Raw genomic sequence first — 24361 nt, forward strand, 5'->3', positions numbered from 1 at the left:
ACACAGAGCCTTCAAAATACAATTCAGGTGTGGCAAACTGGTTAAGAAGTGTTGTGAACTTTAAAATCTGTTTCTCTTGGAAAATCAAAAGACCTGGCATATCTGGGCCAGAATCTCTGCATGGCATTAACTGGCTAAAACTGAGTCAGGGTTATCCTTTTAGATGGGCATGTGCACTTCAGTTTACAGCACTCAGTTCTTCTCATTTCATTTACATTAGCTACCTGGCCTCTACAGACTTTTGGGTTTCTATTCCCTAACCTAATGTAAATGTCAACCCTTTCAAGATCCCTTCCTTCTTCCCTGTACCAGATGTAAATTCTCCCAATTTGAATGGCAGTCATACTGTATATTCATGACCTGTATTTTTAGTATTACCTTAAAAAAAAATTACATTTTCTACCAGTCTTTTACTCATGGCCAGTATTCAACAGATATTTATTTTCTCGACAGAATGACAGCACTTTACTTCCCTAACATGAGAATAAATACTGTTTGTGGCTACGAATTTCTATTTTGAAGAGGTACTCCCACTACCTGCCAAAAAAAAGCATACAAATACTTACATTTTCCTTAGGAACTTATTAGATGGTTTTTGCCCTTTATAGGTATCCCTTTCTCTCAGGAGTACTGACTCAAGCCAAAATAAAATTGAACTCACCTTTAAATTTGTGGGAGTAATACTTTTGCCACTGACAATTTCAGATTTGATTCAATAGCTTCTCTGCCTCTGAAGACATAATAAGTCGATCAGTAAAATCTAAACAATGTCTTTTGTAAAAGATAACTGTGATCACTTCATAAGGTATACCTTGTATTATTGTGCTTTGCCTTACTGCTTTTTTTTTTTAAATAAATTGAAGGTTTGTGTCAACCCTGCATCAAACGAGTCTATTGGTGCCATTTTTCCAACAGCACTTGTTCACTTCATTTTTCTGTGTCATATTTTGGCAATTCTTGCAATATTTTAAACATTTTCATTATCGTTATATTTGTTACATGATCTGTGATCTTTTTTTTTTTTTCTTCGGTACACGGGCCTCTCACTGTTGCAGCCTCTCCCGTTGTGGAGCACAGGCTCCGTACACGCAGGCTCAGCGGCCATGGCTCACGGGCCCAGCCGCTCCACGGCATGTGGGATCTTCCCAGACCGGGGCATGAACCCGTGTTCCCTGCATCGGCAGGCGGACTCTCAACCACTGCGCCACCAGGGAAGCCCTGTGATCAGTGTTCTTTGACGTTACTGCTATGACTCACTGAAGGCTCAGACGATGGTTAGCATTTTTTAGCAATAAAGTATTTTTAATTAAGGTATTACATTGTTTTTTAGACATAATGCTATTGCAGTTAACAGACTACAGTACAGTGTAAACATAACTTCTATATGTACTGGGAAATCAGAAAATTCAAGTGACTCACTTCCTCACGATATTTGCTTTATTGTGGTACTCAAGGCATGCCTGTACTCACAAAACACTTTGTGGATATCCTATTGGATGAAATGCTGTCAACAAAGCCATCTTCTATGACTCTGCACTCAAATACAAGGCCACGAGGGAGGCAAAGTTCAAGTATGAGACAATCAAAGACAGACAAAATAAGTGATTCTTCCAAAGGCTGTGATTTTAGATGTTGCCTACTACATCAAAACAATTTCCCAAGAGAAAAATAAACAGAAGGTAGTAGTATCCAAAATACTCCATTTAAAAAAGTTTTTTATGGATAACTATCATTATGAGTACAGCAGGAACTGCTATGATTTGAAAGATACAAAAAAAACCCAGAAGAATGTTAGCATTCAATAGAAATTAAAACCTAAGCTGAAGGCTAATCAAAATGTTTGTTTGGTACTCGGCATTGTTCTGATGAAAGATAAGAAATTGTTTGGTTTTGTAAATAATTCATATAACTCAGAAAAAGTTAAACTTAGATTTCAAAGGAGCTACAATGCACCAACACTTGACTTTTTAAAAACCTCACTTTGCTACAGGCAAACATTTAAGATAATCAGGGTTATATGAAGCTCTCAAAGGGGAAGGCAGGGAGGCAAGTAAATTGTAGATTTTTAATTTGCAAGTTGAGATGGTTTTGGAAAAATAATTTTGGTTTAATTATTTATTCATAGATCTAAAAGGCTAGTTCAGTTTGCCAGAGCACAAGAGAATGCCAAGAGACGTCAAATCCAAGGGGATGGACTAACATAAATCCATTCTGATTTCTGGAAAACAAGTGACATGGCGTAACACCATCACAAAGGATAGTATTAGCAGGAATAGGAGACCTACGGTCTAATTCAGTTCTCTCTTTGGCTTCTAGAGTATCACTTACTAAGAATTTAGTGAAAAACAGGGAAATTCTACTCCTTTAATTAATTATCCATAAGCAGCAGGAAAGAAACAAAGGAAAGCTAACATAGAGTGATGCACCTTCTTGATTAAAAATTTGTGAACATGAATTCATTTTAATATGTTGAATCTTGAGTCATACTTACAAACCAATGGCTAATACACTACAAAACTTTACAAACATAAAATCTCATCTACTACAGAACTCCAAAACTAATGGAATTAATTCTTCTCCCTTTTAAGTATTCCTTCCACAGAAATTCCTGAAACTGAGTAGTCATTGGAACTACACTTCTACACGTGTCATCAAAACATGACTGTTTTGTCAAAATGATGCAAGAAGCAATTTCGAATGAGATCAAGCTTATATTCTCTCAAAACACATTTTCAATTCTTTGTACTCCAAGTTACATAAAAAATAAGGAAGGTTGGACTCAAATTTCTCTCAGTCCAATGTCATTAAACTCCCAATGTCTCCATGCTAGGAAAGGATACAGTATTTAAGTGCACTATTAAAAAATATCTCCAGTTCTAAAAGAAATGCTTTTTATTTTTAAAAGAGGGCTGTTGCAGTGCCCTTTACTTAGCGGAGACCAGCCACTGACTTCCTTCCTTTACCAGCTTTCCAAGATGATACTAAGTGAGTTTTTGCCCTAATATTTTTGCCCCGGGTTTTACGAGGCTTCTCTTCTTTGTGCACCTTCATGTGCTGCCTAAGATGAGAGCTCTGGCTGAAGCATTTGCCACATTCACTGCACTGGTAGGGTTTCTCCCCTGTGTGGGTTCTCTGATGTTGAATGAGGTGGGAACTCTGGCTGAAACATCGGCCACATTCATCACACTGATAGGGTTTTTCTCCAGTATGAATTCTCTGGTGCTGAATGAGATTTGAGCTCTGTTTAAACCTTTCTCCACACTCATCGCATTTGTAGGGCTTTTCCCCAGTATGGATCCGTCGATGCTGAATGAGATTAGAACTCTGAAAGAAACTTTTTCCACAATCAGCACATTTATGGGATTTCTTTCCAGTATGGATCTTCTGGTGTTGAAAAAGAGTTGAGCTCTGACTGAAACTCTTTTCACATTCGACACATTTATAAGGCTTCTCATCCAAGCTTCTTCTCAGTCTACTCAAGCTTGATTCAAAGCGAACAGTCATTCCCCATCTCTGCCGCTGCCGGCCTGTTTTGCGCTGGTTCTCATAGACTTTTCCTTGGCTCGAGCTCCGAGATATACCTCCCTTAGGTTTTCCTAACCGCATGGTGAAGAGCCAAATGTATTCTTAAGAGTCTACACGCTTCTTCTGAATGAATATTTCACTTCCTAGAGCTACACAGCTCAGAATTTTCTATGTGTAGAAAAAAAAATAGAAAACAAATTATAGATGATTTGTTAATTATTCAACTTTAATATCTCTTCAGCCCATCAAAACTGCATCCATTTTTAAATTAAATATCGTATATTAAAGCATATATATGGAATCTGAAAATATTGGTATAGATGATCTTATTTACAAAGCAGAAAGACACAGAGAGAGAACAAACATGAATACAAGGGGGAAAGGGGGCGGGTGGGATGAATTGGGAGATTGGGATTGATATATATACACTACTGATACTATGTATAAAATACATAACTAATGAGAAACTACTGTATAGCACAAGGAACTCTACTCAGTGTCTGTGGTGATCTAAATGGGAAGGAAATCCAAAAAAGAGGGGATATATGTATATATATATATTTGCTGTATATGTATATATACATATGTATATATGTATTTGCTGTACAGTAGAAACTAACACAACATTGTAAAGCAACTATACTCCAATAAAAAATTTTTTTTAATGTATTCAATATATATAAAAACAAAGACGGGCTTCCCTGGTGACGGGCTTCCCTGGTTGAGAGTCCGCCTGCCGATGCAGGGGACACGGGTTCGTGCCCCGGTCTGGGAAGATCCCATATGCCACGGAGCGGCTGGGTCCGTAAGCCATGGCCACTGAGCCTGCGCGTCCGGAGCCTGTGCTCCGCAATGGGAGAGGCCACAACAGTGAGAGGCCCGCGTACCGCAAATAAATAAAAATAATAATAAAAACAAAGACAATTCTGGCAAAAAATACTTGCAAAATAATTCTAATAATTCCAGAGTCCAAACATAATAAATATAACCAAATTTACCTTTGGAGTTTTTGTCTATTGGGACAGGACAAAAAAAAAAAAAAAAAAAGAAAAAGTGATAATATGAAATCTAAATTTTTGTTGGACAATAACAAATGAGATTAAAAAGTGGAGACAATGTAATATCTTAATAGGAATAAAAGAACTCCAAAAGACAATCAAAATTTGGGTAATAGATTATCATTATATTTTAATATTTACTCCCATGTTAAACTTACACTCATGGGTGACTCATTATGGTGTCCAAATCAGAAAGAAATGACAAATCATACTACTTTGTTAACTATTTCTGTTTATCCTTGTTTGTTTAGCTGTTCTACTTGCACAGCTTTAGAGAACAACTGAGTTCTAACTTTGTAGCATAAGTTGTTTTGAATGCAAGAACTACTCTATAAGGAGTGGAAAATTTCTGTGAATCTATTCAATAAATACTGGATGAGGAAAATGTCAATGAAGAGATATTTCATAATTATTTCCTCTAGACTTTAAAATGGGAATAATTACCCTGGGTCTCTGCACACAAGCTTACAAAGCAAATAACTGAAAACAAAAATTACATCATTGTTCTTGCCTTTCCATCACCTTATTGTATAATTGAGACTCCAGGCCTGACAGTGCTGAGACTTCGTGTATTTAAGTATATCTGCTGCAATTAAGGTAAGTATCAGAAAAAGCAAACTGCATACAACACAAAACTACAGAGAGAGCACTACTCATTTCTTAACTTTAGTAAATATTTATAGAACATCTATTACAAGGAGGTATGTCAGGTACATGATGTTGGTGTTCAAAAATAGCTATAATGGTAATTATACACTGAAAAACACCCCACGTTTATTTTTCAACACTACAGAAGTCAGTTCTAGTAGGAAACTCAGAGACTATCTAAACCATCTAGAACACTACAGATGAGGAAATCATACCAACAGGCAGCCTGGGTGCCAGTCACTGGGCTATCTTATTTAATTCTCAGAGCAGCTTTATGGGATTATCTTCATTTTACTTCCATTTCTAAGGAAAGGCAGGTATACTTTGGCCAGGTTCCCACCCCCTAGTAGCCTGACCCCAGAGCCTGTATTCTTAGTGGCAGAACTGACTGCAGCCTCAACTTCCAACGCCAAGTCCAGCGCTCCGACTGGTGCTCGGCCTCATTTCACAGCAAGTGCGGGTATTAAGGGAAACTTGAGTGAAAGGAGCTGTTGGCTATGCGAATACGCCTCACTGGAATGTGCCTGCTTTCTCGTCCATAAAATGGGGATGACAATAAGGCCACTACATTATCATGGTGTTAGAAGTTTAAATGAATCTGTAAGTCGCTCAGAACAGCCCTGTGCTACCCAAGCGCTTGGTTCAATCTGTTTTATCCTGACACGCGACTGATGGAGGGCGTAAGGAATGCGGCTCACGATCCCGGGCCTGTCCTCCTCTGGCCTCAACTCGCCCGGGCTACCGTTAAGATCTCCGCTCTCCCGAGGCCTCTGGCTGCCGCTCCTCGCAGGCCGGGCCCGCCCCGCTCCCTCCGTCCCCGGCGCCAGCCACGGCAGAGCCCTCGCGGCAGCCGGGAGTTGAGGACCGAAGCCGCGCCCGGCAGCCCGTTGCCCAGTCGGCACCGCCCCACTGCGGCCAGCTCGCGCTCCTGAGGCCCCGGCCCACTCACCGCGCCAGCCCGCCGCCGCCCTCGCTCGCTCGCCCCGCGCCCTTCGCGCCGCCGGAAGTGCAGGCCGAGCCGTTCGCCTGCGCCGCGCGGTCGCTCTAGGATCCTGGCGGAGTGACCCTCTATGCTCACGGGCCCAGCGGAAAAAAGCAACTTTTCGTTTCTTCCTGTCGTTTTGTTTTCCTCTCCTACCCCTGGAAGGCGTCCTGTGGCCCCCAGGACCACAAGACCTTTGAGATGGAGGAGCCACCCACAGGGCCGACGAGCTGCAGCCTGTGTGTCACGGCTTTTGAAACGCAACACCAGCCTATCCCACCCTGAGACTTCATTCTTTTACAAATATTGTTTAATTATTATATAGAGGTACTTTTGGAGAGCCTAAACTGTTCCCGATATTTTTCATGAGTCAACTTATTTGATTATACCAAAAAGCCCTTACAAAATGGGAACGATCATACTCATTTTACAGGTAAGGAAACCAAGGCTTAGAGTAGAAGTTTGCTCGAGTTCAGACAGTGTATAAGTGGATGGCCAAGGACTGGAATGGCTCCAAAGTCTCGTGATTTTCAACACACCCCCTTTTTTCTCTTTAGTAATGATCTCTCCTGGTTCTCATTTCTTACAGCCAACCTCCTTCTCCGCCAACCTAACCTGTGCTGGGTCACCCCATCTCCTCTCTTCTCTCCGGGCCCTCGTTTGCCTGCAGAACTCCTTCAGTCTAATGGCTTCAGATACCATCTGTAGTCGCTGAAGACTCCCTAACTGGTAACTCCAGTCCAACCTTGGGATGCAAATATTACTGAACTCTAGACTTATATATCCAGTTAATTACTCAATGCCATTTGCACGTGTGATGGACATCCCGAACCTAACATACCCCCAGATATTCACCTAACCTGATAGAAGATCTTTCTGGGAAAACTGGGTCAAGAGAGGCCAGATCCCTTAATGGCTGGGGTTCCTCTGGGAAACGGCTCGCAGTGGGGTCCAGTGTGTCCCTGAGCCCAGTTGTATTTGAAGGGCTCATTCTAGGAAGAAGAGGCTTCTGGGCTGAGAACAGTCTTGGCAAGACAGCTTCCTTTTACTATGGCTTTGTCCCTTGCACCCCACTCCCTTGCAGACAGACAGAGACACACACCAAAAAGCACTGTCTCAACAGGGAGCACTGCTGCCTTGGGTCTGCATTTGGCAACAGTGCAAAAGAAGCCAGTCACATGTGTGGTCCAAGGGCCAAGTGCAGTAAGCAGCAGTCTGTCTCCCATGAAGGGCCCCTGAACAAGGGTTCTGTCCACCAAGTCTGAGACTTTGCTTTCTGTTTCCTTTGGGTTCTCTGGGAAAGGAGACTCTGGGAATTCCCATTCCTGAGTTTGCAGAAAACATCTCTGTTAAAAGCCCAGCCAGGAGGGAGCAGAGCCCCACCCGAATGCTGGGAGTCCAAGGGCGGGTCAGCAGCTGGCTTTCTCCCAGACAATCACAGCTCATGGGGGCTAAATACAGCACTTGTACTTGCTGTTTTTACATTTGGAAAGGCTTGAGTCCGACTGCCTTTCCTGCCCTATCATGGCTGAGGGACTGAGGGGCAGGGAGGCTGCTGCCTAGCAGGGCACCTGACAAAAATATCCCACTGCTGCTTTGCAGCTGCAGGGCACCTGTGTCCTGCCCACATGGGCACATTGTGTATTGCCAGCTTCTCCACAGATCACCTGATCCGACAGGATAAGCCTCGTGCTTTGTTTCCCTAGGACTAAGGGGCCAGATGTATCCTGGGTGGACAAACAGCATTATTTTAACAGTGGGAAGGTCTTTAATCCATTTTCTTGTAAACATTCTAAGCAGGTAGCATATGGTTATCACCATGGGAAAAACAAGCTCTTTTTTGATTCCTTCTGGTAATTTGCTCTGGGCAAATCACCCTGTTTTTCCTGAGTTCAGATCTTCTTTTGCAATCATGTTGATTTTATCCTGTGTTTATGATTTTCCCTGGTTCCGGAGGCCTGACCTGGGAAGACCGTCCTGTTTTAGGTGAGGACACTCATCACAGGAATTCTTCACTTTATCTTTGGATAACATTTACTACCTGCGATACCAGTGAGTTAAGCAACATATGACAAATAATCTATGCTCTGTGGAGAGAGGCACATGGAACTCCCATACAAACCATCAGGAAACCGCAGAGCCAAACAGAGAAAGTCAGGGTGAGCTGAATTAGCAGGTTTTCAAATTGCCTCTGAAAAGCAAGTAGTGTCGATAAAAAGTTTTGTAACGCCCCAGATGATTGCAGAAGTGCACAGGCATACCTTGTTTTACTGTGCTTTGCTTTATAGTGCTTCACAGGTATTGCATTTTGTTTGTTTGTTTTAATTGAAGGTTTGTGGCAACCCTGCATTGAATAAATCCATTGGTGCCATTTTCCCAATAACCTTTGCTCACTTTGCGTCTCTGTGTCACATTTTGGTAATTCTCACTGTGGACAAAAAAAATGTAGCCAGCCATTTCAGTAAACAAGAAATGTTGGTGCTATCAAGACATCAGCCACTGCAGCTGCTCCAAGGGGTGCACCCTGAGGGCAGCTTAGGATGGAGAGAAACAGGATACTGGCCCTAGATAGTTAAGATGCGTATCTAAGGAATAATTTTAATGAACCCAGACTCTTGCATCTTCCCATACACCAAAAGGCACTAAAATCATTAACTTGAGACTTCTGCTTTTTGTGGTCAGCAGTCATGTTTTGGTGTTCAACTACATGTTTGGCTTTTTTTTTTTTTTTTTTAAGCAAAAACTCCTGCATATCTTGGTTCCTCCCCTACCTCTTTGGAACAGTTCCTCAGAGCTGTCTGACAGGCTGTCTCATGGGATATAGTTCTCAGTAAGGTCCCCAAATAAAACATAACTCACAAATTTTAGGTTGTGTTTTTTTTTTCAGTTGACATCACGATTTTCAAGCCTTTCATTATTATTATATCTGTTATGGTGATCTGTGGTCAATAATCTTTGATGTTTCTATTGCAAAAAGATTACAACTTGGCTCAGATGATTGTTAGCATTTTTTAGCAATAAAGTATTTTAAAATTAAGGTACGTACATAGTTTTTTTAGACATAATGCTATTGTACACTTAATAGACTATAGTAGGGCATAAATGTAACTTTTATATGCACTGGGAAACCAATCTGTGTGACTCACTTTATTGTGATATTTGCTTTATTGCAGTGGCCTGGAACCAACCCTGCAACATCTCTGAGGTATGTCTGTACATTTTCCCCTTTTTGTATAACTTGTTAGTGATTTCTTAGCTATGTTATTCAGAAGTTAGTTTTGATAATTCTATTTCACAAGTGACACGTATCGAGATAGGCCTTAAATGAAGTAATATTGTAACAACTGAAAGAAAACAAAACAAAAAACCCCAAAAGCAAAACTGGGGATGTTTACAGAGGGTTTCTTCATCTGATGGCTTCCCATGTGCCAAGCCCTGTCTGCTCCAGGGCTGGCAGGCCTCTTCAGGCTAGAATGTCACACACACTCTCTTAGGCAAGTCGGGCTCAGCCTTGGGCCTCCTTCCAGGGACCTTCACCATCTCTCTGCCCTGCTGGTCCCCTGACCATCCAGGGTGTGTGGCCGGCTTCTCCCAGGTCTTGTCTGAGACCCCTGAACACAGGGCACAGCATGGCTCTGTCTTTGTCCCTCTAGGGCTGAGCGCAGGTCTGGCACAAGGCGGTCCCTCAATTACTGCTGAACAATGGACAACAGCTGTGCTTGACCTGAGCTTATAAATACGGTCTGGGAGCTATTTCACTATTCTACTGAGGAGCCCTGTTTGAGTCGTTCTCCACCCTCTCCTAGACCCTGTCACCATGCCCCGCCCCCAGCCCTGCAAGATCCCCGAGGTCCTCCTGATGCTGGGACTCTGCGATTCGGGGTGACCCTCGTGCTTGTTGTCCGGGCTGTCCACAGACCCCCACCAATGACTCCTCCTCTTGGCCCTGCAGCTGCCTCTGTCCTCAGGCCCCACACCAGCCCCAAGAATGTGCACGGAAAGGAAGGAGTCGTGTCAGTGTCATGAGCCGCGGGCTGTGGCTCAGCTTTGGCTCTTCTGCCAAACTTGGCCACGCGGCCTGTGGGACAGGAGTGTCAGAGGTTAGAGCAGAGGGTCAGGGTGGACACACACAAGCAAAAAATAAAGCTTGGACCTAACTCCTTCAGTTCAATACCTCACACCTTTATTGAGTACCCAGGAAACTATGCTGCCAAAGGCAAGCAGAGACAGCAGAAACTACAGCGGACCCTCCCCTGGGCGTCTCTGCGCCTGCCTCTGTGCAGATGGTGCCAGGTCGGGGCAATCCTGTTGCGAAGTTCACCCTGAACGGTGGGTTCCATTGGCACGGCTGCTCCCAGGCTCTGTTCTTTATGGGCGCTGCACAAGGCACCGAGGGAATCTCCCTCATATTGAATTTCTGTATTTGGGAGACTTTATACTTTTTCCCTTTAAATCCGCTATCCATGGGCCCCAGTGGGAGAATTTGGTCTTCAGTTTGCTCTGTTTTGGACAAACACCTCACATGACCAATGTAAACTGTTACACAATTTTTGCAAATGCCTTCTTGTTCATTCCAGACGTTTTCCATCAGCTGACAAACCCAGATCGTTCTGCATCTGGCCCCAGGGAATTCAAAGCCCTTTCTCCTCAAACAGACATTTTTCCCTTGGTGGCCCTTTGATGGGAAGTATTGAGAGAGGAGGAACGCACACCCAGAGAGGGCAGGAGGCACACAGGTGTCCGAGGAGAGCAGCAACGGGGCAGAGCGCGGCCTTCCCGAGCCACTGCCGGCGGTCCCTGGACAGCTCCTGGACCCACACGCACCCTGGCAGCATCCTTTACAATGCCACGCGGGTCACCTCCTCAATGTGATCAAATTGACATGTTTCTGGCAGCAAGCTCCTTGTAAGAATCCCTTCAGGTCTTGCTGAGGAAGCTCAGAGTGAGTGTTGCAGAGAGAAGATGGGCTGCTGGTGGTCTTACTCCCAGTCTGACCTCTGCTGCCGGGGCACGGGGCTATGTGAGGCTCATGGAGTGACATCAGAGGCTCGAGGGCCAGGGACGCCATGGTGAAGTGATGGCTGGGAGCATCGCACACCCCATACCCGCTGGCAGCCCTTGCTTTGCCCAGCGGAGTTTCTGAGTGGCAGCATGAGACGAGGGCAGACGGGGGTCGAGTGGCTCATGTGTTTGATGAGGATAAGGGCTTGTGGTTCTGGGCTGGGCACTGGGAGAGCAGATGGAGCCCACGCCCTAGCAACAAGGTCATGTCCTGCTCTCCTGAGCAGGAGACGTGTGGAGTGAACAGAACTGGCCATGCTATGCAGCTACATAAGTGGCCCATGTCACAGCTTCAGGGCTGCTCACGGCCCAGGCCAGTCTCACACGCAGACCCCACCCAGCAAGTTCCTGGCTCCTCAGGCTTAGATCTGGGCACTGTGAGTGCTCACCTTGGAGCCAAGAGCCAGGGACATGGGACTCACGCTACCTAGGCAGGTGGACAGGTAGAAACACGGGTGCTGGATTCCTCAGCCAGTGTGTCCAATGTGTGTGACAATCAGGGCCCGGCCACCAGCGCTCAGAGTGCGCTGGCTGCTGGGGGCTTCGGAAGAGGCAGGTGCTGGTGGGCTACTTGGCCTCCACCAGCTGCTCCAGGCGCTGTAGCATCGTCAGACGCAGGGCTTGGAACCTGGAGGGAGACACAGCCAAGAGGACTCACTGCTACTGGAGGGGACAGGGAGGGGGCGAGCAAGGGAGCACGTAGATGCTGGGCCCGGAGACCCACGGCTCCTGACCGGCTGATTAGTGGCCACTATGTCTCCTCTGCCAGGAGAGGGAAAAGCCAGGCCCACATCCCACAAGACCACTGGCTTTGAGGAGCAGTCAAACAGGGCTGCAGAGCCTGCCAAGCTTCGAAGCAGAGTGATCTTTCTATTCCAAAGATTCTCCAGTACAAGATATGGGGACATATGTATATGCATAGCTGATTCACTTTGTTATAAAGCAGAAACTAACACACCATTGTAAAGCAATTATACTCCAATAAAGATGTTAAAAAAAAAAAAAAAAAGATTCTCCAGTACAGACAGGAGTGTGCTGGAGTGTACAGGGCGGCAAAGTAGGGATCAGGAAGCCTCCGTTCAAGCCCTGGCTCTGCAGTCACATGGTGCTGCCTCCTTATCGCAGGCCGCTGTTTCCTCTCTGTACATTGAACAGGCTGACCAGGTGACCCTCAAGTCCTTTCTAGCCACGGTGACACTGCTGACTGCATGTAGATTGTATCCTCTGATCGAGGTCTCTGCTGACTGCCTGAATGGGGCCTGACTGCACACATAGAAGCCTTTCTAAGAATCATTCAGCCAGATGCCAGAATCGGAACCAGTCCCCTGACCGCGGGCCCTCACAGCAGCCTCTCTCCTTCCCTGCCTAAGAGGGACTCTGGGACCGAGCTTCCCCTGCAGAGGGAGAGACAGATCATTGGGATGTGCAACCTGGCTGACCTCACACAGCTGGGCCCTGAGGTAGCTTCCCCAGGAGCCAGCAGGTAACACCTGCTCACCTTTCCATTGAACTGGTCCCCTGCACCTGCAAGCATCAGCTGGTGCAGGCAGTTCCAATAACTGCTGCTTTGGGACAGGCCTAGGATTCCAGCTAGCGTGAAAGGCCCAGGCGAGGCTGAGGGTGCACAAGCAGGCCCCCTCTCGGTTGCTCCTCCAGAGCAATGTCACCAGCAGAACACACAACCCTGGTCCAGGGCCCGCCCGTGCTCCTGCCTGACTCTCCTGGGCATCTTTCAGCAGCGTGTGCCCGTCCTGTGCTGGCGAGATTGCCGAGGCTAGATGAGTGGTCTGGGCTGCATCCCCCTATTCTGGCAGGCTGTCACCCCAGCTTGGTGTCAGTGTTGAGCAAGAGGTCAGAGGGCGGTGCTGGGGAGCCAGGGTTAGCAGGTGTCCCCGAGCTGCGTGAGGACACCTGGCACACCTGGAGGAGAGAGGCCTCCCAGCCGCGGGCCTGGGTGCTCTGCCCTGCAGACTTGCCCTGACGTTCGGTACCCACGACTGGCTCTTTAAGTGCTGCTTACTTCATGGTCAGTTTGATTATTTCTCTTTCCTCCTCTTCTTTTAATTTTTCAACAAAACTGTCCAGCACCGGCATTTCAAACTTAATGTACTGAGCGACCTAGAAAATCCAAGAACATTTTAATGTGTTTTAAATTAGAAGCCAAAAGTGTGTTTTCTTTTCCTCGTGGCTTCCATAGTGGCCGATTCAGCAGTCTTAAATCCAAGGAAGAGGCTGTCCTGCTTTCCTCCCACGCCCAGCACTGCTCTGTGTGTACCAGGATGGGAGGATGGAGCCCATTCTTACCTCAAAGGCAACTACCATCCCTGGGAGGAAAGATTAAGCTGAATTTTAGGAAAAGCATTCAATAGTGAGTGGAGTCACACTGGGTGTTCTCTGGGGGTGGGGTGGAGACGGTGGGAATGCCATTGTTTTTAACAATGGAATGAAACTACACTAGTCTGAATGGCTCAAGGGATACAGGGTCACTGGGCCTTCTCCTTGGGGTCCACACCCTATAGGCCTTTTCTGTGCAGGGAGTTTGGAAATGTGCCCATTGCCCAGCCAGGACTCAGGCTGTCCTGAGACACAGACCTCCATAGGGTCCCTTCCATAAGCCCTAGTTAAGGAGCCCTTGTTGTGGGTCTTTAATGCAATGACAACAAACCACGCTCCAACGAAGGAAAAGATTCTATCTGTCTGAGGGGGAAAGGCCAGGCCATGGTTTTCTAAGACCCAACTTCTTATCTCCCCTGAGCCAGCTGATACATCCGGTGGTGGCTGACAGGAAGAAGAAGGGCTGAAACGAATACTGTACTGGTCCTTCAGAACGGCCATGGGGGCCCTGGAAGCATCGCCCAAGAGGGCTCTGCCCAAGGTCACCTTAAGAGCCCTTGGGGGTCTGCCATGCTGTCCCCCAGCCCCTAACTCAGGAGCAGGCCTCCCCGAGCCTCAGCTCTCACTCACTTCGTGGGGGACTTCCTCGCCCAAGTCAGCTTCCATCAGGAATATCCTGGCAATCTTCTCACAGGGCCCGTGCAGGATTCTGGAAATCAGCGGGTACTCAGAGTCTTTTAATTTTGTCCTCTCTGAAAAAGAAAGCGGTGGACAAAATTCATGGCATCTCTGCGTCTCTTTGTTCCAGGACAGGAACGTAATGGAAGACAGGTGTCCAGGGGGCCTGGCAACACTGCCAGGTGTTGTGTGGTGGACACTGCCCTGATGATGTGTGATCATGTCCTTCAGTGAAGGCCCAGCTCCGAGAGGAACAGTGGCTGAAGGAGCGGGGGATGGGGAAGTGGACTTGGGGAGGCCAGGCCTGCTCAGTTATCAGACCTGTGCTGTGCAGCACTGGACACAGGGCCATGCAGTACAAGTTCTGCAACAGCAGTTCTCAGTGGGCGAGGGGCTTCTGTTCCACCTTGAAGACCCAGATGCACATTCCTCCCCACTCCCTGCTGAACCTACTGGAGAGAGTGGCTTACCATGTGGTTTTGGTGGGATTCTCAAAGGGATGACAACGTGCCTGGATTTGGGCCTGGGAGGGATGCTCGTGGTGGGGGCATAGCATGTCCCGAGGCCAGGAGGGCACCTGCCCCATGCCCGCTGCACAAGCCAGCCCAGCCCTCAGAGAAGGAGCACAGCTGGTGAGCTTGCCAACTGGACAGGGACTTTCGTTTTTATGATCAGGAAGCAAAGGCAGACACTTACCCCCAGACTCGTGAACGATGTAGAGTGCAAACTCACTGGGACCATTTTCCACCTGCACAGGTAGTAATAGGAAGTCAGACCACGGTTTTTCCAGACAGGAGAGACAGAAAGGGACCCCGGTAGTAACCACATCCTCAGTGCCACACACACAAATCCCCAGGGACCCTCCCCTCTCTCTGCTTAAATTCCCAGAGATGCCAGCTCAGCTGAGGAAACCTTGGTCATCCTTCTAGCCAGGAGCCATGGCTTTCTCCAGCCCCCTCCCCCAACAAAACAGCAAACCACCAGCAACTGGGGCAGGGCCGTCTGTGGCCAGACTTACTCGGAACTTGTTCAGCAGCAGGGTGAGGACCTGCAGGGTGGTCATGGTGCTGTTGACTCTCACGTTGGTCATGGACCCATAGGCAGGAGTAAACACGGAGGTCTGTACAGGAACGGGGAGGCAGTTCAGGGCAAGTCCAGAGGGGACACGGGGCTGACATCACACAGGGTCTGGGCATACTGTCGGCCAGATGGTGCTGAGCAGGCTGGAGCAGTAGGCGAACCTGAGCTTCGGGAACACCTGCGTCTATCCATCCACAAAGATCCACACACAAGCTATGCCCAGATCTGGGCACGCACAGGGAAGCTGTAACAACTCACATCTTACAGAGGCCTCTAAGAAAGATGCCTACAAAGCTATAAGGTCCAGCTCTCTGGATCCCAGGAACCAGGGCCGTAGAAGTAACTCACAAGGGGTTGGGGGAACCAGTCTCTCCTTCACTCTTTCTATCCATCAAATCACCAAGTGTCTGCTGATCCGAAGGCTGAACATTCTCAAATCTGTCCACTCCTCTCCATTCTCCCAGTGGTGCCTGAGGTGAGGCCCTCCGCTTATACTGCATCAGCTTCTCAACTCTCCCCTTCCAGTCTCCGCCCTTTCAACCCATTACCCACACTGTTGGCCAGAGGAACAACCTTTCAAGATTTTGCAACTCAAAGTGTGTTCTGGACCAGCTGTCAGCATACAGTCTCAGGCTCCCCCGAGTCCAGACTCCTGGATCAAAATCTGCATTCGAGGGCTTCCCTGGTGGCGCAGTGGTTGAGAGTCCCCCTGCCGATGCAGGGGACACGGGTTCGTGCCCCGGTCCAGGAAGATCCCACATGCCGTGGAGCGGCTGGGCCCGTGAGCCACGGCCGCTGAGCCTGCGCGTCCGGAGCCTGTGCTCCACGACGGGAGAGGCCACAACAGTGAGAGGCCCACGTACCGCAAAAAAAAAAAAAAAAAAAAATCTGCATTTGAGGAAACTGCCCCGTGATGCTATCTGTAGGGTACACTTTGAGAAGTACTGTCTTACAGCATGTCCCACAGCCTAGACAGTGCCATCCGTGGCTCCTCTCATGTTATGCACATATGATACATGGTTCCCTCCCAAGTACCCTGTGCTCTAGCCACATGGCTTCTGCACAGTTATGGGGGCCCATGACATTCTCACAGGTATCTTGCCTTTGTTTATGAGACACCATCCACGAAAGTCAACCAGGGCATTGTCTGAGGCTTACTGAGTCCTCAGTGATCACTAGCTAGGTAGGAAACCTGCTAAACACTTTATATATAATCTTTGATTTAATTCTCACAACAGCCCTTAGAAGTACCTGTCACTAGTCCCCTTTTCTTAGGAAAGACATGGAAGCTTGGACAGGTTAAGGGGCTTGTCAGCATCACCCATCTAGAAAGGGCAGAGCTGCCCCAAACCCCATGCTTCACCACTGTGGCACAGGGGCCTCCCTGCGCGTCTGACTTCCGTGTGGGTAAGCTCCTCCTTGCTTTCCAAATTCCAATTCACACATTCCTCCCGTATGGCCCTAGCTCTGCTTTTCCCAGTAGGGGCTCGGGGTGCGCGAGGGACTTGTTCAGCGTCCGCAGCTGGTCCCCGAGTACCAGAGCCAGACTCCAACTTGGACCTGCCTTCTGCACAGTGAAATGTAGAATGTCTCTGGGTGATACAGAAAGCCAGCCTAGGTTTTCAGTTTCTAAGAAATATGGAATACAGAAGTCAGGCTATTTCTAGGAGAAGAAAGGTCATGTCAATAAGACATTGTTAGTGTTTCTTCTGCCTGAAGTTTTTTCTCAAGAAGATACCAACCAACTCCACGTAGAAACAAGGGTACTGTGGCTGTTTTCCCATCTCTAACCACAATGGTTTTCCCCTCACAGAACACATGTGAATCTAACAGGCCAGGGCAAAGCAGTGAAAACAAGTACTAAGTGTGACCCAGTCTGGAAATCAAGCCAACATTGCTGTGAATAAGAACACTTTTGGAAAATAATTGAGTGAAGCAATAGGGTACAGTTCTAAGAAATAAAACCTGGAATAACAACCCCAGGAAGTTAATTCTAGGAATTTTTTTTTTTTAATTGTTGCCTGTGGCTCAAGTACTTTGCTGCCTGATTTCTAGGGACACTGATTCTGAATGCATGTAGCGCAGGGAGAAAAAGAGGGAGCCCCTTACTCATCCAGGAGATGTGAATCAACTGTCCAACATGCCTAAGACACTAGTTCCTGTCCTGGCAGGTACTCAATTTGCCTGGAAGAATGGGTCTACATTTCGGCGCAGGTAAATCTGTGACTGGGGGAACATCTGCCCTTACTGGGGCCTGAATGGGTAGTGTATCAAGTGTTGGCCTGGCTGGCTAAGAAGCCCTTCTTGGCAGGATGGCTCCAATGGACATGAAAGGCTGTGATGAAAGCCCTCACTGTTCATTTGTTCATTTCAAAGGCTACAGAGTGCTCAGACATCTCCACGTCCCTGTGACATTTGCAATGACTAACGTAAGATTTAATGTGCCCAACACCCCTCTTAGAGATGACTCCTTTAGAGTAGAGGTGAATGTACTGAAGATAAACCCCGCTATTTGGTACCTTGAGTCATGGAGCAAAAAGCTCCTTTTTAGGAATGTAGAACTAGAAAGAGCCTAAACCCGTGCAAATAGTCTTTATAAATTTTTGAGTAATCCCTTAAAATAGCATATCAATATATATTCAAATACTAGCACATGGTACTTAACACTTTAAGGACAAAACCCCTTTGGAACAAGATTTAAAGAATACCCAAATCAGATGGTGGGTTCTTTGGCTAATCTAGACATTCTTAATCTCTGTTTAACTTCAGCCCTGCCTCCCCCTCCCTCTCTCAGGAAACTACTCTCAAATAGTCCTGGGTTTTCCTGGATTTAGTAAAGATAACCTATTGTCCCTCATGAACACTCACTGCAAACCTAGCAGGGAGTGGAGGGAGGTCCTGATGGTGAAGCAGGGTCCTTTCAGCTGCCTTGCTGAATTCTTCATCCCGAAGTGCAGGGCACCCCAAGAGTGGCTTGAATGGCTCCCAGCAGACCTCACCTGGGGGACTGTCCTTCAGATCTGACCCTGAGCCTTCCCTTTGCCCAGGCTCCCCTTCCCCTCCCACGAGTCATCACCTATCAAGAAGGCAGCTGCTTAACCTAAAAACCTTGGCTTCCAGTTTCCCAGTGCTGCAGGATGTGGCTCTGTTACCAGGACACTCCCATCTAGGGCCTCACCCACACGGCCACTCGTGCCATTTATAGTATAGCAATCAACTTCTCCTTTTACAGTTTGGTTTGTTTACGGAATGATGTCATCTGGGGAAGGAGCTCTTTTTCCTGAGGTCAGTACAATACTTGGACAAAAGGCTAATTGCTGGGAATAAGGAGCAGTGTGGGTTCTCTGGGACACAGACACATGTGCTCCTGGGCACACCTCAACCTAGTTGCCTTCATCTACCAAGTGGAAATGACAGTAGGGGACAGGACGTTCTCATATCAACTGAGCTTGGGTGGAAACCTCATAGAAAATCGCCTGATTAAAAGTGAATTTGGTATCACTTTCCAAATATCCATGCAACTTTTTTTTTTTTTTTGTGGTACGTGGGCCTCTCACTGTTGTGGCCTCTCCTGTTGTGGAACACAGGCTCCGGACGCGCGGGCTCAGTGGCCATGGCTCACGGGCCCAGCCGCTCCGCAGCATGTGGGATCTTCCCAGACCGGGGCACGAACCCGTGTCCCCTGCATCGGCAGGCGGACTCTCAACCACTGCGCCACCAGGGAAGACCTCCATGCAACTTTTGAGAATGAATTGACAGTGAGTGTGTGATGGAAAAAATACAGGCTTTGGGGCCATGAAGTGGAATGATATTTTGATGTGACTTTGGGCGAGACAGTTCTCCTCCTGAGCCCGTTTCTGCATTGGGACAGGGGCATGACCACATCTGCACACAGGGCCATGGTGAAGGTGAATTCTGGCATGACCGCCACGGAGCCCGGCCTACAGAAGGCCCAGTGGTTACACCCGTGCTTGAGGCTGTTCCCTGTGGCCTCAGCTTCAGGGCCCAGGGGAGAGGCCAGGCTGGGACATCACCTTGTGGTTGTAAAAGTGCCCGTTGATAGAGAACCGATGTCGCCGGATCCTCTGGGCCTCACCGGGGGCGCGGCACCTGGGCCGCCTCTGAATCACACAGGCTGCATCGCTCTTGGTCCGCATAAGCTGTGGGGTCTCCTCGTCCTCCTCCACAGGCTCTGTGGTGAGAAGTGGATGAGGGGGTCAGGCTGGGGTGAGGGCGGTGGTGACAGAACTGCTCCCGTGGTGGTCCCGAGTGTGGAGCATGGCTCCCTGTAGCACTGGGCTGCAGCAGACGGCGATGTGACCACTGTCCCTGAGTCGGAGGCTGGGGTCCAGCCTGCGTGATGCCCACTTTGCAGATGGGAAAGGTGACCCCCAGACAGGATAACCTGTGTCACCATGCCACATGGCCATAAGCCTCTGGGCCTCCGTCTCCAGGGATCCAGAGCAGGCCTTTGACAGCCCCAGCCCTCTCCTCCGGGACAAGCCCTTCACTGAGTGCAAGGGGAGAGCACAGAGAGGACAGACCCACAGGGATGGATCCCGGCGCGTGTGGGGAAGAGGTCCCAGATGCCTGCAAGGCCAGGAGGCAGCCGCACCCTCTGCTGATGTTCTCTCCTTTCTATAAGGGTGCGTGTTGCAGGGACTCAGGCAAACGACATCACCTCTGCAAGCCTCTGATTCCTTTTCCCTTGGTGAGGAGTCGATGAGAAAGCCTCTTCCGGGTTAAGGAGGGATTTAGCAGGGGCTGCGGCTGAAGGGCAACAGGCCATTCTTTGCTACTCCACAAAGCTGATATTCAGAGACGGTGGTCATGAGCCAACCCCTCCCTTCCTTCCCACCCCAGATGAGCAGGACAGGGCCCCCCTGACCTGAGCTGTCTCTGGAACTCTCCTCCCTGGGTCCGGCCTGAGCGCCTGGTTCTTGGGCAGTGACTCTGCCATCCTGAAGAGGTGGCTCCTTTCTGAAAAGAGACAATCGTGGTGCTCAGAGGGCTGCGGCAGAGAAAAGTAGCTCAGGTCAAAGGGAAGAGGCTGGCTGCCTTTGTGGACAGGACACAGGCAAGAATCAGGGCAGGCAGAGCTGAGGCCAGGATTTCATATTAAGGCAACGTAAAAGATTAAAAGAAAGGCAAAGGATCGCCCCAGTGTCTGCTGGAAGGAGAGCGAGTCTGTCCTGAAGACCCGGTGTACTGTGCTGGGCGCCGTTGCATGGACACAGGGACACACACAGTGCCCGGGTGCTGCTGGGTGCTGGGCTGAGGCAGCTGGCATCCGCGGCCACATGCTGAGGGGGCTCTCTGGGCTGCCCTCAGGCCTGCGGGGGCCGGGCAGCAGCAACCTCGAGGGGGCCAACCTCCAGGCCTCTGAGCAGGGTGGTCTCCAAGCCAGGGTAGCTGGTGGTGGGCTGGGGAAGGAATGGGCGTGATGGGAAGTGGCCACACGGTGAGGAGGAACCTGCAAGGAGCAGACAGAGCATCCAACCCAATGCTGAGAGGCCTCTGCAGGCCCTTGTCTGAGACTGCTCGTGTGACCACTTTTACCCTCCTTTCTAAGGAGCCCATCCAAACTCTAAGCTCGAAGTCTGTGCGGCTCAAAATTTGCTATGAGTGACCAGGGATACCTGGGGACGCCCCAGGGGTGTCAATGTGTTAAGGGCTCTCAGAGAAGCAACTTTACTTCAGTTTCTGAAGGGGAAAATATTTTGAATTTCTGACTCTTAGAAGGATTTATTACATGCAGAAGCAGGCAAAACGCAGCAGCAAACTGCCCGTCTATGGAGTGGGGTGGGAAGAGGCAAACGTCCACTAAAACGATAAGGCAGGTAGAAAGCCATTTCATCCTGATCGAAACATTCTTCTGACAGTTAAATAAATCTGATATTAAATTCTGATAAATTTATAAAAATAAATTCTGATATTGGAATAAAAGCAGAGCAGGAGGAGGCTAAAATTGTGTGCGTTTTTAACATAGAACAGGAGGTGCTGAGATGCTTAACTTGCAGAGGGTGTTGGAAGCCCCCCACCTAGAGCCCTCTCTCTCTTACGGACAAGGAAAGTTTGAGAAGCACAGCCAGAGGTGAGGGGAGCCTGGAACGTTCTCCAAGAGGGAGGTGATTTGGTTGTCATGGAGAAGGACCACCTGGGGGTGAGGCTGCAGGTTGGCAGGTGAGGTCATGGGCTGAGGACGTCACGGGGTGACAGGGATGAGGTTGGGTTATCCTGCCATGCTCCTGCCCCAAATGGGAATGGGGCTAGGCTGAGAGCAACTTCCCCCGCCCCCGACACCCCAAACGATACTTTCGGGTTGAACGGGTGTCACGGAGACCGCCTGGCCCCGCCCCACCCAGCCTGGCACTCACGGGTGTCCTGGTGCCCAGGAGGCGGGGGAGAGGTGCACGCGCTCTCTGTCATCCTGTATCTGGAGCCGGATGGGCCGCCTCAGTCCCCAGGAGATGTTGAGGAGCCCCTCGATGATCAGAGCCCCTTCTTCCTGTGGGGATCCACACGGGTCAGCCTCTTCCCCCAGAGCAGCTGCGCTCAGGGGTCACTGCCCACCCTCCCCACCCGCCCTCAGGACTCAGCCCCTGCCCACGGGACTCACTGTGCACTCAGGCCTCCCCAGACACGCCCTCTCGTCCCTGGCGTCCTGTCCTCCTTTGGGGGAAGGCCCACGAACTTCTATGTGCTCCAAGGCACGCGGCCCGGGGCCGAGAGGAAGCCTGAGGCGTGCCCTTCCACCGCCCAGGCGCAGGGTCTGGGACAGGGCGGCTGAGTCAGGTGTCCCACAGGAACGCGGCCGCTGTCTGGCAGGCACGTCCACAGAGCGGCAAGGAAACACATTCCAGGGAAGCACGGCTGTGCAGACACCAGTGCAACACAGGGCACCTCTCCACCCACTGCTGCACCTGGGCAGGGGACCCACGGTCAGCTGGCCCTACTGGGCATGTGCCGAGGGCACCGGATCCCATGCCCACGAGAGCAGAGGTGGACTAGGACAGTCCCCACACTGTTCCCATAGTGGCCTGAACCCGCCCCCAGATTACCGAGCTGCCTTCTTTCCTGAGGGCCAGTCTCGCTTTCCTCACCACCTGGGATATGGACAGTCCCGCGCCCCACCACTGGTACACACTCGGAATATCTACAACGGCTCCCAGCCCGAGTCCCCGACCAGCCTTCATTTCCCAAGGTCTGCAGACGGCATGGCCACGCCCCTGCCACCAACCCTGAGGTCCTAATCGACAGAGTCCTCCGGAGGCACCCTCAGCCAGCTCCCACTTGCTCCCCTCAGGTCCTTGATTCTGTTCCTCTGACCTATTTGTGGCTCCTGTAGGAGCGCTACCACCTCCAGGCTCCCTGTGTCCAGCCTCATCACTCCCACATGTGTGCCTGGCCAGGCTGCTTTGTCTGCACCCTCAGAGCACCTGCCAGAAACCTTCTCAGCTTCACGCTTCCACAGAGTCTAGGTCTTCCCAGCTATGTGCTCCTAATCTGCTTTGATACTGGTCTTTTGGCAATGAACTTAAATCGTCATTCTCCCAAAGCCATCTCAAGCACCATTTTAGATTCACAAATGCCATTTCTTTCTCCTTGCTGACATCAAAAGCCCTGTGAGAAGAGGGACCTTGTGGGAAATGTCATATCCCTGGCAGTGCTTACAGAGGTGTCCTGCAGTGTCGATTTCATGGTTAGTCAGTAATAGTTTAAAACACCCTGCCATACACGGAGAAAACATTTCTCCTCTGTTCAAGTTTATCAAAAATACACATAAAATGGCCTTGCACTGTTTGCTAAAAAAGAAAACAAACAACAACAACAACAAAACCAGAGCTATTTTTGATAACCACTGATGCTACATAGGCACAGATATGTAACTAAAGATATGGAACTGTATGTATGTAATATGTAACAGATATGTAACTGGAAAGGAAAGACTAGATTTATCCACTGCAGTTAAAGGTCCCGTGGGGATAGTAAGAAAACCCAAAGTGGGGTTCAGGTCTTTGTTTTCAGACTTAGCTTCACACGCCTCCATCAGATGTTGACAGGTCGCTGGAGAGAGCCTCTGCCCCACCAGGAACACATCTCGGTGTGTTCATTCATGGACATGTTTATTCATGGACACCAGCCCCATGATGGACTCTGGGTGGAGGAGATGAAGCAGACACAGCCCCAGACCCTTTGATGCTCTGGGGGCACCGCTGGGGCAGGGGCAGCAAGGCCAGACCTCCAAAGCTGCTGTATGAAGGCTCTGGGGACCTTGCCATGAAGAAAGAGGCAGGGGGACTTGCTCTGGGGAAGCGAAGGGCTGAGGCAGAGCTGCTGCCTCTGAGGTCAGGGTTAAGCTATGCTGGGGACCAGCTGGCCTGATGTGACTCAGGCCTGGTGTCCCTGCACAAGCGGCATGGGTGCGCCCAACCTGAGCCCCCTACCACTGCTCTACTGCTCCCCCAGCCTGGCCCCATCAGAATGGAGGGGAGGCCCTGTCAGCCTGCAGCATTCTCTGATCAAATCAGAGAAGCCCAAAGTAGAGAAGAGGGACCTCCAGGGCAGCCCTCACCACGCAGGTGGGGAAGTAACAGGACGAGAACACAGGTCCCGGGGCCTGGACTTTCTACAAGTTGGGAAATCAACCTGGGCCCCCTAATTCTATCCCAGTCAACACTTAACTCCTCAGTTCAGCCTATTGACTTATTTGCTAATTGGTAATGAATTCAAAGAGAGCCAGAGAAACAGACACAGGCTCTACAGAAGCGTCCAGATGGAAGAGCCATGGAAGTGGGACTTGGTATGTTTAACTGAAATCCTGATCACGGGTTGGCCGCATGCCTTGGCCCATGAGAAATACTCTGGCCAGAATGCATGAACTTGGGACTGCCAGCTCCTCCCGCTTGCCTCGGCACCTAGGGTCTGTCCAGCAATCAGACTTCTGACCTGAGCTTCTGTCTCAGTGACTTGCTTTCCATCCCCTGCCTGTGGG

The 24361-nt window shown here is 49.2% G+C and overlaps 1 protein-coding gene and 1 long non-coding RNA gene across 6 annotated transcripts in view; one reads left to right on the forward strand and one right to left on the reverse strand.

Moving 5' to 3' along the window:
- The window catches only part of LOC132507574 (uncharacterized), a 30717-nt gene extending 18448 nt beyond the window's left edge, over positions 1-12269 (forward strand). The window contains exons 1-5 of one of the 3 annotated variants that reach the window (XR_009536222.1): positions 6209-6646; positions 6803-6951; positions 8170-8265; positions 9387-9418; positions 10791-12269. This is a non-coding gene — a long non-coding RNA (uncharacterized LOC132507574). Of the gene's footprint in view, positions 1-6208; positions 6647-6802; positions 8266-9386; positions 9419-10790 lie in introns of those variants that run through there. The other 2 variants (XR_009536220.1, XR_009536221.1) reach the window with 2 other exon arrangements.
- The window catches only part of RASSF4 (Ras association domain family member 4), a 34366-nt gene continuing 20379 nt past the window's right edge, over positions 10375-24361 (reverse strand). For 2 of the 3 annotated variants that reach the window (XM_060127078.1, XM_060127079.1), the window contains exons 4-11: positions 21744-21874; positions 20255-20346; positions 19401-19558; positions 15305-15406; positions 14983-15034; positions 14239-14360; positions 13295-13392; positions 10375-11902 (exon numbers count right to left, since the gene is read on the reverse strand). In XM_060127078.1, coding sequence (XP_059983061.1) covers positions 11842-11902; positions 13295-13392; positions 14239-14360; positions 14983-15034; positions 15305-15406; positions 19401-19558; positions 20255-20346; positions 21744-21874 — 816 coding nt within the window. In that variant the 3' untranslated portion in view covers positions 10375-11841. The remainder of the gene's footprint in view (positions 11903-13294; positions 13393-14238; positions 14361-14982; positions 15035-15304; positions 15407-19400; positions 19559-20254; positions 20347-21743; positions 21875-24361) is intronic. The other variant, XM_060127081.1, reaches the window with a different exon arrangement.

The sequence above is a fragment of the Lagenorhynchus albirostris genome, chromosome 16, assembly GCF_949774975.1.
Source record: "Lagenorhynchus albirostris chromosome 16, mLagAlb1.1, whole genome shotgun sequence".
Taxonomy (NCBI): Eukaryota; Metazoa; Chordata; class Mammalia; order Artiodactyla; family Delphinidae; genus Lagenorhynchus; species Lagenorhynchus albirostris.